Source organism: Oncorhynchus clarkii, unplaced genomic scaffold (genome assembly GCF_045791955.1).
Source record: "Oncorhynchus clarkii lewisi isolate Uvic-CL-2024 unplaced genomic scaffold, UVic_Ocla_1.0 unplaced_contig_11123_pilon_pilon, whole genome shotgun sequence".
NCBI classification, from domain to species: domain Eukaryota; kingdom Metazoa; phylum Chordata; class Actinopteri; order Salmoniformes; family Salmonidae; genus Oncorhynchus; species Oncorhynchus clarkii.
In genome coordinates, this window is record NW_027258925.1 from 31255 (window position 1) to 47459 (window position 16205).

General features: G+C 52.0%; 1 protein-coding gene across 1 annotated transcript; it reads right to left on the reverse strand.

Annotated features, from left to right (window-relative positions):
* Positions 1 to 7195: 7195 nt before the first annotated feature.
* Positions 7196 to 8122, reverse strand: LOC139399203 (uncharacterized). Its single transcript, XM_071144713.1, has one exon. The coding sequence runs from the start codon at positions 8120 to 8122 to the stop codon at positions 7196 to 7198; it is 927 nt and encodes a 308-aa protein (XP_071000814.1).
* Between the last annotated feature and the right edge of the window lie 8083 nt (positions 8123 to 16205).

A 16205-nucleotide genomic window follows, 5' to 3' on the forward strand; every position in this document is an offset into this window, starting at 1 on the left:
GAGAGAGAGAGAGTGGATATATAGGAGAGAGAGAGTGGATAGATAGGAGAGAGAGAGTAGATAGATATGATAGAGAGAGAGAGAGTGGATAGATAGGAGAGAGAGAGTGGATAGATAGGAGAGAGAGAGTGGATAGATAGGAGAGAGAGAGAGTGGATAGATAGGAGAGAGAGAAAGTGGATAGATAGGAGAGAGAGAGAGGGAGAGGGAGAGAGAGTGGATAGATAGGAGAGAGAGAGAGAGGGAGAGAGAGTGGATAGATAGGAGAGAGAGAGAGAGGGAGAGAGAGTGGATAGATAGGAGAGAGAGAGAGAGGGAGAGAGAGTGGATAGATAGGAGGGGGAGAGAGAGTGGATAGATAGGAGAGAGAGAGAGAGAGGGAGAGAGAGAGTGGATAGATAGGAGAGAGAGAGTGGATAAATAGGAGAGAGAGAGAGAGAGGGAGACATATCGAGAGAGAGGGAGAGAGAGAGAGGGAGAGAGAGTGGATAGATAGGAGAGAGAGAGAGGGAGACATAGAGAGAGGGAGAGAGAGGAGATAGGGGAGAGAGAGTGGATAGATAGGAGAGATAGCGAAAGAGGGAGAGAGAGTGGATAGAGAGGAGATAGGAGAGAGAGAGAGAGAGAGAGAGAGAGGGAGACATAGAGAGAGAGAGGAGATAGGAGAAAGAGTAAGCGAGAAAATGTCTGTCTGTTCTCATTCCGAAGAATAAGTATCTGTGAAGGCCTATTCATCCATGAATGATTTGAGTGCCTGGGCCATCTAGTCGGAGTGGAGTGAAGGGTTGGTGCTCCTCAGTGCAGATAGATAGTAGGGAGCACGAGAGGGAAATAGCTGCTCACTCACTCCCAACCTGAACAAAATACTGCTGAATACTCCCCATATCTGGCAGTTATTGGAGTTATTGGAGTTATTGGAGCTGGAAGTGGCACTGAGGTGGCATGGAGGGGATAAGAACTCTCTCCCCTCTGATAGTGTGGAGATAGGATGCGAGTAGGGATGATAGACTGTAGAGGTGTGTGTGTGTGTGTGTGTGTGTGTGTGTGTGTGTGTGTGCCAAGGGTGTATACAATTCCATCCATTCCTCATCTATGCCTGCATGTACTGTATGTGTGTATCAGAAACAGTGAAATGGCGTTTTGACACCAGAGAGGTAAATACAATGCCAGAGCGTAATAGAAACAGTGGATGTGTGCGTGGAGGAAACAGAGGAGCTCTCTATCCGTCTGCCTCACAACAAAACAAGTGAAGCGGCTGTTTCTCACATATCACCTCCGTTTCCTTTCTCTCCATCATAACTACCATGTCTGTACGCTGTCTGCCCGGCCTGGCCGGCTGAGAATGCTGGCAGAGCCTGTGTTTACAAGGAGCTCATTGAAGAGGGTTGCGAGATAGGTCTGCTCCCTTTAATCCGCTGTAAACAGAACATTAAGACCGCTGAGACCAGGGAGACCAAACCCCTCTGGGAGGGGCCAAACTCTAACCACTGTAGGGGTGCATTCAGCAGGACACAACGTTTTGGAATGTTCAGATAGAAATATGTTTTGTAGAACAAACATGACTCTCTGACATGTAGAATAAGGAATCACGTTGGAACTATTCATGGAATTTCTATCTGCAATGTTCAACTACGTTTGGCTACTGAGCGTGATTCTGGCTTCACTGTGTCTTCTTGGCATGATGGCACCTTGGGTTTGGTTCCTAGTATTGAGTTTTGTCCTTAGTACTGGGTTTGGTTCGTAGTACTGGGTTTGGTTCCTGGTATTGGGTTTGGTTTGTAGTACTGGGTTTGGTTTGTAGTATTGGGTTTGGTTCGTAGTACTGGGTTTGGTTCCTGGTATTGGGTTTGGTTCGTAGTACTGGGTTTGGTTCCTAGTATTGAGTTTTGTCCTTAGTACTGGGTTTTGTCCTTAGTATTGGGTTTGGTTCGTAGTACTGGGTTTGGTTCCTGGTATTGGGTTTTGTCCTTAGTACTGGGTTTTGTCCTTAGTACTGGGTTTTGTCCTTAGTACTGGGTTTGGTTCCTGGTATTGGGTTTGGTTTGTAGTACTGGGTTTGGTTCATAGTACTGGGTTTTGTCCTTAGTATTGGGTTTGGTTCGTAGTACTGGGTTTGGTTCCTGGTATTGGGTTTGGTTTGTAGTACTGGGTTTGGTTTGTAGTAATGGGTTTGGTTCATAGTACTGGGTTTGGTTCATAGTACTTGGTTTGGTTCCTGGTATTGGGTTTGGTTTGTAGTACTGGGTTTGGTTCCTAGTATTGAGTTTTGTCCTTAGTACTGGGTTTTGTCCTTAGTATTGGGTTTGGTTCGTAGTACTGGGTTTGGTTCCTGGTATTGGGTTTGGTTTGTAGTACTGGGTTTGGTTCATAGTACTGGGTTTTGTCCTTAGTATTGGGTTTGGTTCGTAGTACTGGGTTTGGTTCCTGGTATTGGGTTTGGTTTGTAGTACTGGGTTTGGTTTGTAGTAATGGGTTTGGTTCATAGTACTGGGTTTGGTTCATAGTACTGGGTTTGGTTCCTAGTAATGGTTTGGTTCCCTACTATTGGTTTGGTTCCTAGTATTGGGTTTGGTTCCTAGTATTGGGTTTGGTTCCTAGTATTGGTTTGGTTCTTAGTATTGGTTTGGTTCTTAGTATTGGTTTGGTTCTTAATATTGGTTTGGTTCCTAGTATTAGTTTGGTTCCTAGTATTGGTTTGGTTCCTAGTATTAGTTTGGTTCCTAGTATTAGTTTGGTTCCTAGTATTAGTTTGGTTCCTAGTATTATTTTGGTTCCTAGTATTGGGTTGGTTCCTAGTATTAGTTTGGTTCCTAGTATTGGTTTGGTTCCTAGTATTAGTTTGGTTCCTAGTATTAGTTTGGTTCCTAGTATTAGTTTGGTTCCTAGTATTAGTTTGGTTCCTAGTATTAGTTTGGTTCCTAGTATTAGTTTGGTTCCTAGTATTAGTTTGGTTCCTAGTATTAGTTTGGTTCCTAGTATTAGTTTGGTTCCTAGTGCTGTAAGCTTATGTCTCTTTGAGTGGATGGGATTCGGGGCCCAAGTCATTTCAGACCATGTGACCTGTCCTGGAAAAGCACTTCTGCTTTGAATTCGTTGTTTCGAGTGGTATAGTGAGATCTTGGAAGTTGATTGGTTGTCGAGTGAGAGCAGTTTACTGTTAGGTAGTTAGGTAGGGTTGTCTTTTTATATGACAATTTTAGAAATGTTGTTGAAAGAGTTGTTCTTTTGTTGATTGAAGCTCTGCTGAGTATGCAGCCTAGCTGAAGGTTGATTGTAGCTCTGCTGAGTATGCAGCCTAGCTGAAGGTTGATTGTAGCTCTGCTGAGTATGCAGCCTAGCTGAAGGTTGATTGTAGCTCTGCTGAGTATGCAGCCTAGCTGAAGGTTGATTGTAGCTCTGCTGAGTATGCAGCCTAGCTGAAGGTTGATTGTAGCTCTGCTGAGTATGCAGCCTAGCTGAAGGTTGATTGTAGCTCTGCTGAGTATGCAGCCTAGCTGAAGGTTGATTGTAGCTCTGCTGAGTATGCAGCCTAGCTGAAGGTTGATTGTAGCTCTGCTGAGTATGCAGCCTAGCTGAAGGTTGATTGTAGCTCTGCTGAGTATGCAGCCTAGCTGAAGGTTGATTGTAGCTCTGCTGAGTATGCAGCCTAGCTGAAGGTTGATTGTAGCTCTGCTGAGTATGCAGCCTAGCTGAAGGTTGATTGAAGCTCTGCTGAGTATGCAGCCTAGCTGAAGGTTGATTGAAGCTCTGCTGAGTATGCAGCCTAGCTGAAGGTTGATTGTAGCTCTGCTGAGTATGCAGCCTAGCTGAAGGTTGATTGAAGCTCTGCTGAGTATGCAGCCTAGCTGAAGGTTGATTGAAGCTCTGCTGAGTATGCAGCCTAGCTGAAGGTTGATTGTAGCTCTGCTGAGTATGCAGCCTAGCTGAAGGTTGATTGTAGCTCTGCTGAGTATGCAGCCTAGCTGAAGGTTGATTGTAGCTCTGCTGAGTATGCAGCCTAGCTGAAGGTTGATTGTAGCTCTGCTGAGTATGCAGCCTAGCTGAAGGTTGATTGTAGCTCTGCTGAGTATGCAGCCTAGCTGAAGGTTGATTGTAGCTCTGCTGAGTATGCAGCCTAGCTGAAGGTTGATTGTAGCTCTGCTGAGTATGCAGCCTAGCTGAAGGTTGATTGTAGCTCTGCTGAGTATGCAGCCTAGCTGAAGGTTGATTGAAGCTCTGCTGAGTATGCAGCCTAGCTGAAGGTTGATTGTAGCTCTGCTGAGTATGCAGCCTAGCTGAAGGTTGATTGTAGCTCTGCTGAGTATGCAGCCTAGCTGAAGGTTGATTGTAGCTCTGCTGAGTATGCAGCCTAGCTGAAGGTTGATTGTAGCTCTGCTGAGTATGCAGCCTAGCTGAAGGTTGATTGAAGCTCTGCTGAGTATGCAGCCTAGCTGAAGGTTGATTGTAGCTCTGCTGAGTATGCAGCCTAGCTGAAGGTTGATTGAAGCTCTGCTGAGTATGCAGCCTAGCTGAAGGTTGATTGTAGCTCTGCTGAGTATGCAGCCTAGCTGAAGGTTGATTGTAGCTCTGCTGAGTATGCAGCCTAGCTGAAGGTTGATTGAAGCTCTGCTGAGTATGCAGCCTAGCTGAAGGTTGATTGTAGCTCTGCTGAGTATGCAGCCTAGCTGAAGGTTGATTGAAGCTCTGCTGAGTATGCAGCCTAGCTGAAGGTTGATTGTAGCTCTGCTGAGTATGCAGCCTAGCTGAAGGTTGATTGTAGCTCTGCTGAGTATGCAGCCTAGCTTAAGGTTGATTGTAGCTCTGCTGAGTATGCAGCCTAGCTGAAGGTTGATTGTAGCTCTGCTGAGTATGCAGCCTAGCTGAAGGTTGATTGTAGCTCTGCTGAGTATGCAGCCTAGCTGAAGGTTGATTGTAGCTCTGCTGAGTATGCAGCCTAGCTGAAGGTTGATTGAAGCTCTGCTGAGTATGCAGCCTAGCTGAAGGTTGATTGAAGCTCTGCTGAGTATGCAGCCTAGCTGAAGGTTGATTGTAGCTGTGGTGTTGCTAGAGCAAAGTGAAGCGGCCATTAGTGGGTGTGGAGGGAGAAGTGAAGAATTGGAGCAGTTTACATCTGGCAGCACTGCAGAGCTCTGTGGCTTCCTCTACGACACAGTCATTAATCACACCAACAGAGACGCAGCACAGAGAGGCACTCTAACCCCCCCCCCCCACACACACACACACACACACACAAACACACACACACACACACACACACACACACACACACACACACACACACTCACACACACACAGAACAAAAGTATTCTACACAAACATCGCTCCTCAACCAAACACACTCCAACGCCAACAAAAGCACGACAACTCACAACCTCCTAAGACAAAACCTACCTGTCAAATCACACCACGACTTGTTCATCCAATTGGATCAAGCTATTTGTATTCTACAGCCATTCAACCAATGGGAATGAAATTCTCTCTGCTACCGCCTTGCAAGAGGCTACCGTCTAGGTCCAAGAGGCTTCTAAACAGCCTCTACCCCCAAGTCATAAGATTTGTGAACATCTAATCAAATGGCTACCCAGACTATTTGCATTGCTCCTCTCCCCCTCTTTTACACTGCTGCGACTCTCTGTTATTATCTACGCATAGTCCCTTTAATTACTCTACCTACATGTACATACTGCCTCATCTAACTGGTGCCCCCGCACATTGACTCTGTACCGGTACCCCCCTGAATATAGTCTCGCTATTGTTATTTTACTGCTGCTCTTTAATTACTTGTTACTTTTATTTCTTAATCTTAACCATATTTTTTAGAACGACATTGCTGGTTAGGGGCTGGTAAGTCAGCATTTCACTGTAAGGTCTACAGCTGTTGTATTCGGGGCGCATGTAACTAATAACATGTGATTTGATTTGAAATGATACAGTATTCAGAGCTGTGCAGACTGGTGCTGATGTATCACAGTCTATCCTAGTCTAACCTATTGGTGTACCAAGATGCCCTAGAATCAACACACACACACACCATACACACTCACACTCACACACTCACACTCCACCAACCCTGACATGAAATGTGAACAGTCATCCGATAAGCATCGAAAAGCAGCTCTTTTCAGACGCAGGAAGAGCTGCTTGACTCTCCTGTAATGACTGTGTAGCAGACTGTTAAAGCTCTCCCTCAAACATTTCATTAAAACTCCAAGTTCATATCCTTTAATTAAACACCGCTGTGAAAGGTTATACAAATCATCTTTATTTTGTATCCGTGGTAAAAACTTCCATTGTTTTAATTAGTCCAAAAGGGGTGTGTATTGTGTAGTGTGTGTGTGTGTGTGTGTGTGTGTGTGTGTGTGTGTGTGTGTGTGTGTGTGTGTGTGTGTGTTCTTTCATCCTTGTATTGTGGAATATGTCGTTGGAGATTTATTGAAGTTACAGCCATCATGTTATCTTCAGATATCATGCATTACATCATCTCTAACCCACTGATATACTACTGATGGTAGAGATAATTCATTAAGTCAATTATCTATTACACTCACCTGGTCTGTGTCAGCTTCTGCTGTACTGCATACCTATGGACTAACGCTGTCATCATCTCTCTCTCTATTTCTCTCTCTATTTCTCTCTCTCTATTTCCCTCCCTCCCTCCCTCCCTCCCTCCCTCCCTCCCTCCCTCCCTCCCTCCCTCCCTCCCTCCCTCCCTCCCTCCCTCCCTCCCTCCCTGTGTGATTTATGAGTCTCAGTCTAGATGTCCCTGTAACAGTAAAGAACACGATGCAAGTGAGACTCCAACAGCCAATCAGGGCCCAGCGTTGGGTCTCCTGGGGTGACCAGCGCTGCTCTCTCCTCTCTCTGCAGCAGAGCAGGAAAACGGGCTGGCTAGCTCACAACTGGGTCACTCACACACATGATTCTGGCAGACACACACACACACACACACACACACACACACACACACACACACACACACACACACATACACTCGCATCATACACTCGCATTCACTCACACACACACCCACATACACACGCACACACACATACACTCGCATCATACACTCGCATACACTCGCATTCACTCACACACACACCCACATACACACGCACACGCACACACACAGAATTCAGGCAGAAACAGACACACACACTCACGTAAACTCTCCCAGAGACAATACTACTACAACCAGCTACACAGCCTTCAGAAAGAGTGTGTTGACTATTGGTGCGGTGGCGTCTGCAGTGGCGTCTGCAGTGGGGTGCGGTGGGGTCTGCGGTGGGGTCTGCAGTGTGGTGCGGTGGGGTGCGGTGGCGTCTGCAGTGGGGTGCGTTGGCGTCTGCAGTGGGGTGCGGTGGCGTCTGCAGTGGCGTCTGCAGTGGCGTCTGCAGTGGGGTGCGGTGGGGTGCGGTGGCGTCTGCAGTGGCGTCTGCAGTGGGGTGCGGTGGGGTGTGGTGGCATCTGCAGTGGCGTCTGCAGTGGGGTGCGGTGGGGTGTGGTGGCATCTGCAGTGGCGTCTGCAGTGGGTGCGGTGGGGTGTGGTGGAGTCTGCAGTGGCGTCTGCAGTGGGTGCGGTGGGGTGCGGTGGCATCTGCAGTGGGGTGCGGTGGGGTGTGGTGGCGTCTGCAGTGGCGTCTGCAGTGGGTGCGGTGGCGTCTGCAGTGGGGTGCGGTGGGGTGCGGTGGCGTCTGCAGTGGGGTGCGGTGGGGTGCGGTGGCATCTGCAGTGGGGTGCGGTGGGGTGCGGTGGCATCTGCAGTGGGGTGCGGTGCGGTGTTGTGCAGTGGCGTCTGCAGTGGCGTCTGTGGTGGCGTCTGCAGTGGGGTGCGGTGGGGTCTGCAGTGGCGTCTGCAGTGGGGTGCGGTGGCGTCTGCAGTGGGGTGCGGTGGCGTCTGCAGTGTGGTGCAGTGGGGTCTGCAATGGTGTCTGCAGTGGGGTGCGGTGGCGTCTGCAGTGGGGTGCGGTGGCGTCTGCAGTGTGGTGCAGTGGGGTGCAGTGGGGTCTGCAGTGGGGTGCGGTGGCGTCTGCAGTGGGGTGCGGTGGCGTCTGCAGTGGCTTCTGCAGTGGGGTGTGGTGGCGTCTGCAGTGGGGTGCGGTTCAGATGACTCAATATGGACCATTATTAAGTTAGGTGCAATAAACATCTTAAAAGGGCCTGGGGGGTGGCATCTGCAGTGGCATCTGCAATGGCGTCTGCAGTGGCGTCTGCAGTGGGGTGCAGTGGCGTCTGCAGTGGCGTCTGCAGTGGCATCTGCAGTGGGGTGCGGTGGCGTCTGCAGTGGCATCTGCAGTGGCGTCTGCAGTGGGGTGCGGTGGGGTGCAGTGGCGTCTGCAGTGGGGTGCGGTGGGGTGCGGTGGCGTCTGCAGTGGCGTCTGCAATGGCGTCTGCAGTGGCGTCTGCAGTGGGGTGCAGTAGCGTCTGCAGTGGCGTCTGCAGTGGCATCTGCAGTGGGGTGCGGTGGCGTCTGCAGTGGCATCTGCAGTGGCGTCTGCAGTGGGGTGCGGTGGGGTGCAGTGGCGTCTGCAGTGGGGTGCGGTGGGGTGCGGTGGCGTCTGCAGTGGCGTCTGCAGTGGCGTCTGCAGTGGGGTGCGGTGGCGTCTGCAGTGGCATCTGCAGTGGGGTGCGGTGGCATCTGCAGTGGCATCTGCAGTGGCATCTGCAGTGGCTTCTGCAGTGGGGTGTGGTGGGGTCTGCAGTGGGGTCTGCAGTGGGGTGCGGTGGCGTCTGCAGTGTGGTGCAGTGGCTTCTGCAGTGGGGTGCGGTGGCGTCTGCAGTGGCGTCTGCAGTGGGGTGCAGTGGCGTCTGTGGTGGCGTCTGCATCGGGGCGCGGTGGCGTCTGCAGTGGCGTCTGCAGTGTGGTGCAGTGGGGTGCGATGGGGTCTGCAGTGGGGTCTGCAGTGGGGTGCGGTGGCGTCTGCAGTGGGGTCTGCAGTGGGGTGCGGTGGCGTCTGCAGTGGGGTGCGGTGGCGTCTGCAGTGTGGTGCGGTGGGGTCTGCAGTGGCGTCTGCAGTGGGGTGCGGTGGGGTCTGCAGTGGGGTGCGGTGGCGTCTGCAGTGTGGTGCGGTGGGGTCTGCAATGGTGTCTGCAGTGGGGTGCGGTGGCGTCTGCAGTGGGGTGCGGTGGCGTCTGCAGTGTGGTGCAGTGGGGTGCAGTGGGGTCTGCAGTGGGGTGCGGTGGCGTCTGCAGTGGGGTGCGGTGGCGTCTGCAGTGGCTTCTGCAGTGGGGTGTGGTGGCGTCTGCAGTGGGGTGCGGTTCAGATGACTCAATATGGACCATTATTAAGTTAGGTGCAATAAACATCTTAAAAGGGCCTGGGGGTGGCATCTGCAGTGGCATCTGCAATGGCGTCTGCAGTGGCGTCCGCAGTGGGGTGCAGTGGCGTCTGCAGTGGCGTCTGCAGTGGGGTGCGGTGGCGTCTGCAGTGGCATCTGCAGTGGGGTGCGGTGGCGTCTGCAGTGGCGTCTGCAGTGGCGTCTGCAGTGGGGTGCGGTGGCGTCTGCAGTGGCATCTGCAGTGGGGTGCGGTGGCATCTGCAGTGGCATCTGCAGTGGCATCTGCAGTGGCTTCTGCAGTGGGGTGTGGTGGGGTCTGCAGTGGGGTCTGCAGTGGGGTGCGATGGCGTCTGCAGTGTGGTGCAGTGGCTTCTGCAGTGGGGTGCGGTGGCGTCTGCAGTGGCGTCTGCAGTGGGGTGCGGTGGCATCTGCAGTGGCATCTGCAGTGGGGTGCGGTGGCATCTGCAGTGGCTTCTGCAGTGGGGTGTGGTGGCGTCTGCAGTGGGGTGCGGTTCAGATGACTCAATATGGACCATTATTAAGTTAGGTGCAATAAACATCTTAAAAGGGCCTGGGGGGTCTGACAGCTTTGAAGTCCAGATCAGGTTCAGAATGAGAGGGAGAGGGAGAGGGAGAGGGAGAGGGAGAGGGAGAGCCCTCTTCCCCCCTTGCAACCCCTCCCTCCTCCACACAGACCTAATAAGTGGATTTTTATCTCAGCTACACCGTTGTTCCCAAAGGATTATGGGATTTTTCGCCACGCACACGAAATGGTAATTGGCGATCGGGGAGAGCAACACGCGTCGGTGAAATAAGCGAAGGTCGGTTCATTACTACAAATCACCCTGCTTTTGTGTGTGAACGTGTGTGTGTGTGTGTGTGTGTGTGAACGTGTGTGTGTGTGTGAACGTGTGTGTGTTTATTTTCCCCTCAGGATCCCCACACCGAACCTAGTCATGCTTCCTGACCAGGCAGTGCTATATAACCTCATGACATCTCATAATAACCCCCCCCCCCCCCCCCACCACCCCTCGTACTAATGGCTGTGTGTTGATGGGGTTAGTGGTCTCAGTGGCAGGGCCTTGATTTCTGGGTCGGGAGAGAGGGATGTGAGGTGGATTTCACTGTCCAGGGGAACACACATTATCACTGGGCTTAGTGACAGCTGGACATGTACCCTTCTACCCTCCTCTCCTCTCTTCTCCTCTCCCATTATCTCTCCCCCTCTTCTGATCTCTCCCTGGAGCCCCCATCCCTTACTGACAGTGCTGACACAGGGACACATCCTAATAGACGGAGACACACTGCATTCATGTATTCAATAATGTGCACAGACACACACCAACTCATGCATGGACAGCGAGAGCACTCCAACATTAAGTTCCCCGTCTTATCCAAGATGGCTCCCCAACTCTGGCACCCCTGTCTAGCGTCAGCATCCATAGTGTTGCTATCTCTGGGGATGTTGAATGCTGATCTAAAAGCTAGCGGAGAAGACATGGTTCAGACAGTGATGTCGTGCCCCCCCCTTCACCACTCTCTTCTGCCTGTCCCCTGCCAAGTCCAGCAGCCTGGGGCCAAAGGAACACTTCATTAATTGTTTTTAGGAGGAGCAGTGCCCCTGTGCCCAGAAATTGTATCTCAACCCTTACACCCCCCCTCCCCCCAACTCAACCCCTACTCAGTCCCACTCAGTCCCCTCTCCTCTCTCTGACCACAGCCAGATCTCTCAGCCCCCTCTCCTCTCTCTCACCCCAGCCAGATCTCTCAGCCCCCTATCCTCTCTCTCACCCCAGCCAGATCTCTCAGCCCCCTCTCCTCTCTCTCACCCCAGCCAGATCTCTCAGCCCCCTATCCTCTCTCTCACCCCAGCCAGATCTCTCAGCCCCCTCTCCTCTCTCTCACCCCAGCCAGATCTCTCAGCCCCCTCTCCTCTCTCTCACCCCAGCCAGATCTCTCAGCCCCCTCTCCTCTCTCTCACCCCAGCCAGATATCTCAGCCCCCTCTCCTCTCTCTCACCCCAGCCAGATCTCTCAGCCCCCTCTCCTCTCTCTCACCCCAGCCAGATCTCTCAGCCCCCTCTCCTCTCTCTCACCCCAGCCAGATCTCTCAGCCCCCTCTCCTCTCTCTCACCCCAGCCAGATCTCTCAGCCCCCTCTCCTCTCTCTCACCCCAGCCAGATATCTCAGCCCCCTCTCCTCTCTCTCACCCCAGCCAGATCTCTCAGCCCCCTCTCCTCTCTCTCACCCCAGCCAGATCTCTCAGCCCCCTCTCCTCTCTCTCACCCCAGCCAGATCTCTCAGCCCCCTCTCCTCTCTCTCACCCCAGCCAGTGTCAGGAGAGAGACTATGACTACAGCCTTCACTGATCCCACTGCCCTCCTTTGAAGCTCAGCCCTCTCTATTTGATATTCAGTCTGCAGTCTGGCTCTGGAAACTGGACTCAAGTCTCTGTTTCAAGATGGCAGTTTAAAAACGTTGGAGTGTCTGAAGAAGGAAAACAAAACAGGCTTTTGAGAGAAGACAAAGACAAAGAGGGAGAGAGAGAGAGAGAGAGAGAGAGAGAGAGAGAGAGAAAGAGAGAGGTTGAGAGAGAGAGAGAGAGAGAGAGAGAGAAAGAGAGAGAGAGAATGAGAGAGAGGTTGAGAGAGAGAATGAGACTGCATGACTGTGGACCTGTGATATAAAACCAAATAGACATCATTGCCCTTTTTAAATACAAACACAAAAGAAAAAGTGCTAAAAAGACTGAATAAAAACAAGATGCGATAGAGGGGAAGTTGTCTGATGAATTTCATCAGGGTTTAGCCCTGTTGGCTTCTTTCATTACGTCTCTTTTCTAAAACGACTGAACATTGATCATGGGAGACAAAATGCTGGGGAACGCGCCTCCTTTGTGAGTCTAATAAAAAGTTGAAGTTGCAAAGCCTTCCGTCATCTCGTGCCTCCTCGCCAGTCTCCCGGCATGTCATCAGCCACCAGATGTCAGTCCCCTCACCGCTCATCGCCATAATAGCCTAAGATGGAACTGGGTTAGCGACGACGAGACGGTTCAGATGAGAAGGTGTCTCTTCTTTCCTACGTGTCTGTGTGTGTTTGGTTGTGTGAGTCTGCAGCTGTTTGAAACACATATACACACCCCTCTCCCCTCTAGAAGCTCCGTGGCTTTTCCCCTTCTCTCTACACGCCCTTCATTCTGACACTCTGCTCCCTGGGAATTTGAGTTCCAAGGACACTGTGATGTGCATGTTTCCTCTTTATTCCATGCCCTTTTATCCTCCAATCCGACTCCACAACTCTCATCCCAGGAGATGAGAGAGCGGCCCCAGTTTACGCTCTCCATGTGTAATCAAGTGCACCGTTTTCATTAAAGCCTGCAGAGGAAAGAGAAGAGAAAAAAGCTTAGTCACTAAATGTGCTGAATGTCAATGAGGGAGCAGTCGATTGGTGGAGGAGAGGAGGATGGATGGGAAGGAGGTACAAGAAAGGAGCAGTGGACAGTGATTTTAGGGGGGGGGGGGGGGGGTTCTCTCCTGTTTTACTAACAAAGCAATACGAGTGCGAACCGCAGTGGTTTCATGTGATTTGGCCACCAAATCTGTCCTTGTTATGTCATTAAACGCATTTAGCCTCAGCTGCCTGCTCTCAGAACAGGCAAACCAAGCGCCCCCTCGTTTGTCAATGGTGTTGCTTTGCTTTGCACTCTTCTGTTTCACTGGCAAATGCCTGGTGCTCCTCACACATAGCCTCTAGTCATCTCACTACTCCAGGAGGGTTCAAGGAGGGTTAGCTGAACATTGTACATGGCTTAGATTGATGGAAACTAAACTAAGTTGTTCTTAGCTATCTTGTAGCCTGTGCCAATGTGCTTAGACTAGGATCTTATAACCACATACCTCATGTGTTGTAGCAGGTGACTGTACAGCATTGGCCGGCAATTGCCTAGCAATCAGTTTCACACAACGTGAGCTGGAGACATGGCAGAATGTCAAAGAGGGAAACACGCTTAGAGAGAGAAACGTCAGCCATGTGATGTCCCCTTCTCCCCTTCTCCTCTTCTCTCCTCTTCTCCCCTTCTCCCCTTCTCCCCTTCTCCTCTTCTCCCCTCTTCTCCCCTTCTCCTCTTCTCCTCTCTTCTCCCCTTCTCCTCTTCTCCCCTCTTCTCCCCTTCTCCTCTTCTCCTCTCTTCTCCCCTTCTCCTCTTCTCCCCTCTTCTCCTCTTCTCCCCTCTTCTCCACTTCTCCTCTTCTCCCCTCTTCTCCCCTTCTCCTCGTCTCCCCTCTTCTCCCCTTCTCCCCTGCTCCCCTTCTCCCCTCTTCTCTCCTTCTCCCCTGCTCCCCTTCTCCCCTCTTCTCCCCTTCTCCCCCTCTCCCCTCTCCTCTTCTCCCCTCTTCTCCCCTTCTCCTCTTCTCCCCTCTTCTCCCCTTCTCCTCTCTCCCCTTCTCCCCTTCTCCTCTTCTCCCCTTCTCCCCTCTCCCCTCTTCTCCTCTTCTCCCCTCTCCCCTTCTCCCCTTCTCCTCTTCTCCCCTCTTCTCCCCTTCTCCCCTCTCCCCTTCTCCCCTCTCCCCTCTCCTCTTCTCCCCTCTCCCCTTCTCCCCCTCTCCCCTCTCCTCTTCTCCCCTCTCCTCTTCTCCCCTCTCCTCTTCTCCCCTCTCCCCCTCTCCCCTCTCCTCTTCTCCCCTTCTCCCCTCTCCCCTTCTCCCCTCTCCTCTTCTCCCCTTCTCCCCTCTCCCCTTCTCCCCTCTCCCCTCTCCTCTTCTCCCCTCTCCCCTTCTCCCCCTCTCCCCTCTCCCCTTCTCCCCTCTCCCTCTCTCCCCTCTCCTCTTCTCCCCTTCTCCCCTCTCCCCTTCTCCCCTCTCCTCTTCTCCCCTTCTCCCCTCTCCCCTTCTCCCCTCTCCCCTCTCCTCTTCTCCCCTCTCCCCTTCTCCCCCTCTCCCCTCTCCCCTTCTCCCCTTCTCCCCTTCTCCTTTTCTCCCCTTCTCCCCTCTCCCCTCTCCTCTTCTCCCCTCTTCTCCTCTTCTCCCCTCTCCCCTTCTCCCCTTCTCCTCTTCTCCCCTCTTCTCCCCTTCTCCCCTCTCCCCTTCTCCCCTCTCCCCTCTCCTCTTCTCCCCTCTCCCCTTCTCCCCCTCTCCCCTCTCCTCTTCTCCCCTCTCCTCTTCTCCCCTCTCCTCTTCTCCCCTCTCCCCCTCTCCCCTCTCCTCTTCTCCCCTTCTCCCCTCTCCCCTTCTCCCCTCTCCTCTTCTCCCCTTCTCCCCTCTCCCCTTCTCCCCTCTCCCCTCTCCTCTTCTCCCCTCTCCCCTTCTCCCCTCTCCCCTCTCCCCTTCTCCCCTCTCCCTCTCTCCCCTCTCCTCTTCTCCCCTTCTCCCCTCTCCCCTTCTCCCCTCTCCTCTTCTCCCCTTCTCCCCTCTCCCCTTCTCCCCTCTCCCCTCTCCTCTTCTCCCCTCTCCCCTTCTCCCCCTCTCCCCTCTCCCCTTCTCCCCTCTCCCCTTCTCCCTCTCTCCCCTCTCCTCAACTCCCTCCCTCCCTCCCTCCTAAAGTTGTTTACCCCTCTCATAAATATGCTCAACGATATTGAAGATACAACACCCTCCCACCCCCCCCCCCCCTCTCTCTCTCGCTTCTCTTCCTCCTCTCAACTCTCTCTCTTTTTCTCTTCAGCACCCAAACATCACAGCTTCCTGCATTCCAGGGCTCTGGGCTGGCGCTAGGCATTGTGGGAGGTGCAGTCCTGCAGCCCCATTTCTCTCTGTAGGGAGTCCCATCATGCTCGGGGCACCTATCTCCGACAACCACTTCCTCATTAATTAAGCACAACCTTTCTTAGACACTACCGTTGGCCCGCCGCATCACTCCGGCTCTTATTGTTTTAGCGAAGCGCTCCTCAAACACACACGGCAGCGCTATCCGGCCCCTTCCGCCATGTTACATATGTGCTAGTTCACTGTATCAGGGGAAGACATGCAGAATTGATTTGTGGATGAAGAGTGAAATGATGCTGATCAGTGGGGAAAGGGTGTTTGTCTTTACGGGTGCCGAGGATATTTCCCACCATGTAGGCAGTGGACGGTAGAAAGGGTTTACATCACCTGAAGGCCGACAACAAGTCCCTAATACTGTAGTATGTTCCTCAGTGCCCCAAGGTGTGAACATCAGATAGTCAACATGCTACAGTGGAGATACATGCTAACCCTTTAGCGCTGTGTAATGGCACTTATAGCAGCAACATGCTACAATGTAGATACATGCTAACCCTTTAGTGCTTTGTAATGGCACTAAATAGCAGCACACAACATAATAGTGGGCTCATTCAACAGTGCAGCGCTGTACCCTGAAGCTAATTCTAAAAGAAGCTAATAGCAGCCAATGGCTAACAGTACAGTTCTGTTACTGCTAACAAAATGCTTTACGTTTCACTTGTTTGGCAACTGTAGAACTCTAATTGCATCAGCTTGTCTGTCCTCTTTGAATGTCTGACAATGTCTCTCTAGTGCTGTGTGTACAGCAGAGAGAAACCCTATCCCTTGGTGAACAGCAGCCGTTTATGAAATGCTATCCACCATGTTAGCCAGCATAAGTATCTGTTTTTACACCTTCCACGGACCAATCGATGCGGCGGATGCATTTCAACAGTTTGTTGTTTCCCCAGTCTGCCCTGTGTTAATAAATGGGTATTTTACAGCTCCACAGTCTCCTGTTGTATAGTACAGTGATATCAGCCCAGGGCTAGCTGTTGCCAGGACAGAATTATGGGATTCACTCCCTGGTCTCACTTCTGGAGGGGTTCCAGTTTGACTTTCTTGTTGGTAAACTGTACAGTGTCAGACTAGGGGAAAACTGGCAAACACACACACACACACACACACACGTACACACACACACGCACGCACGCACGCACACACACACACACACACACACACACACACACACACAC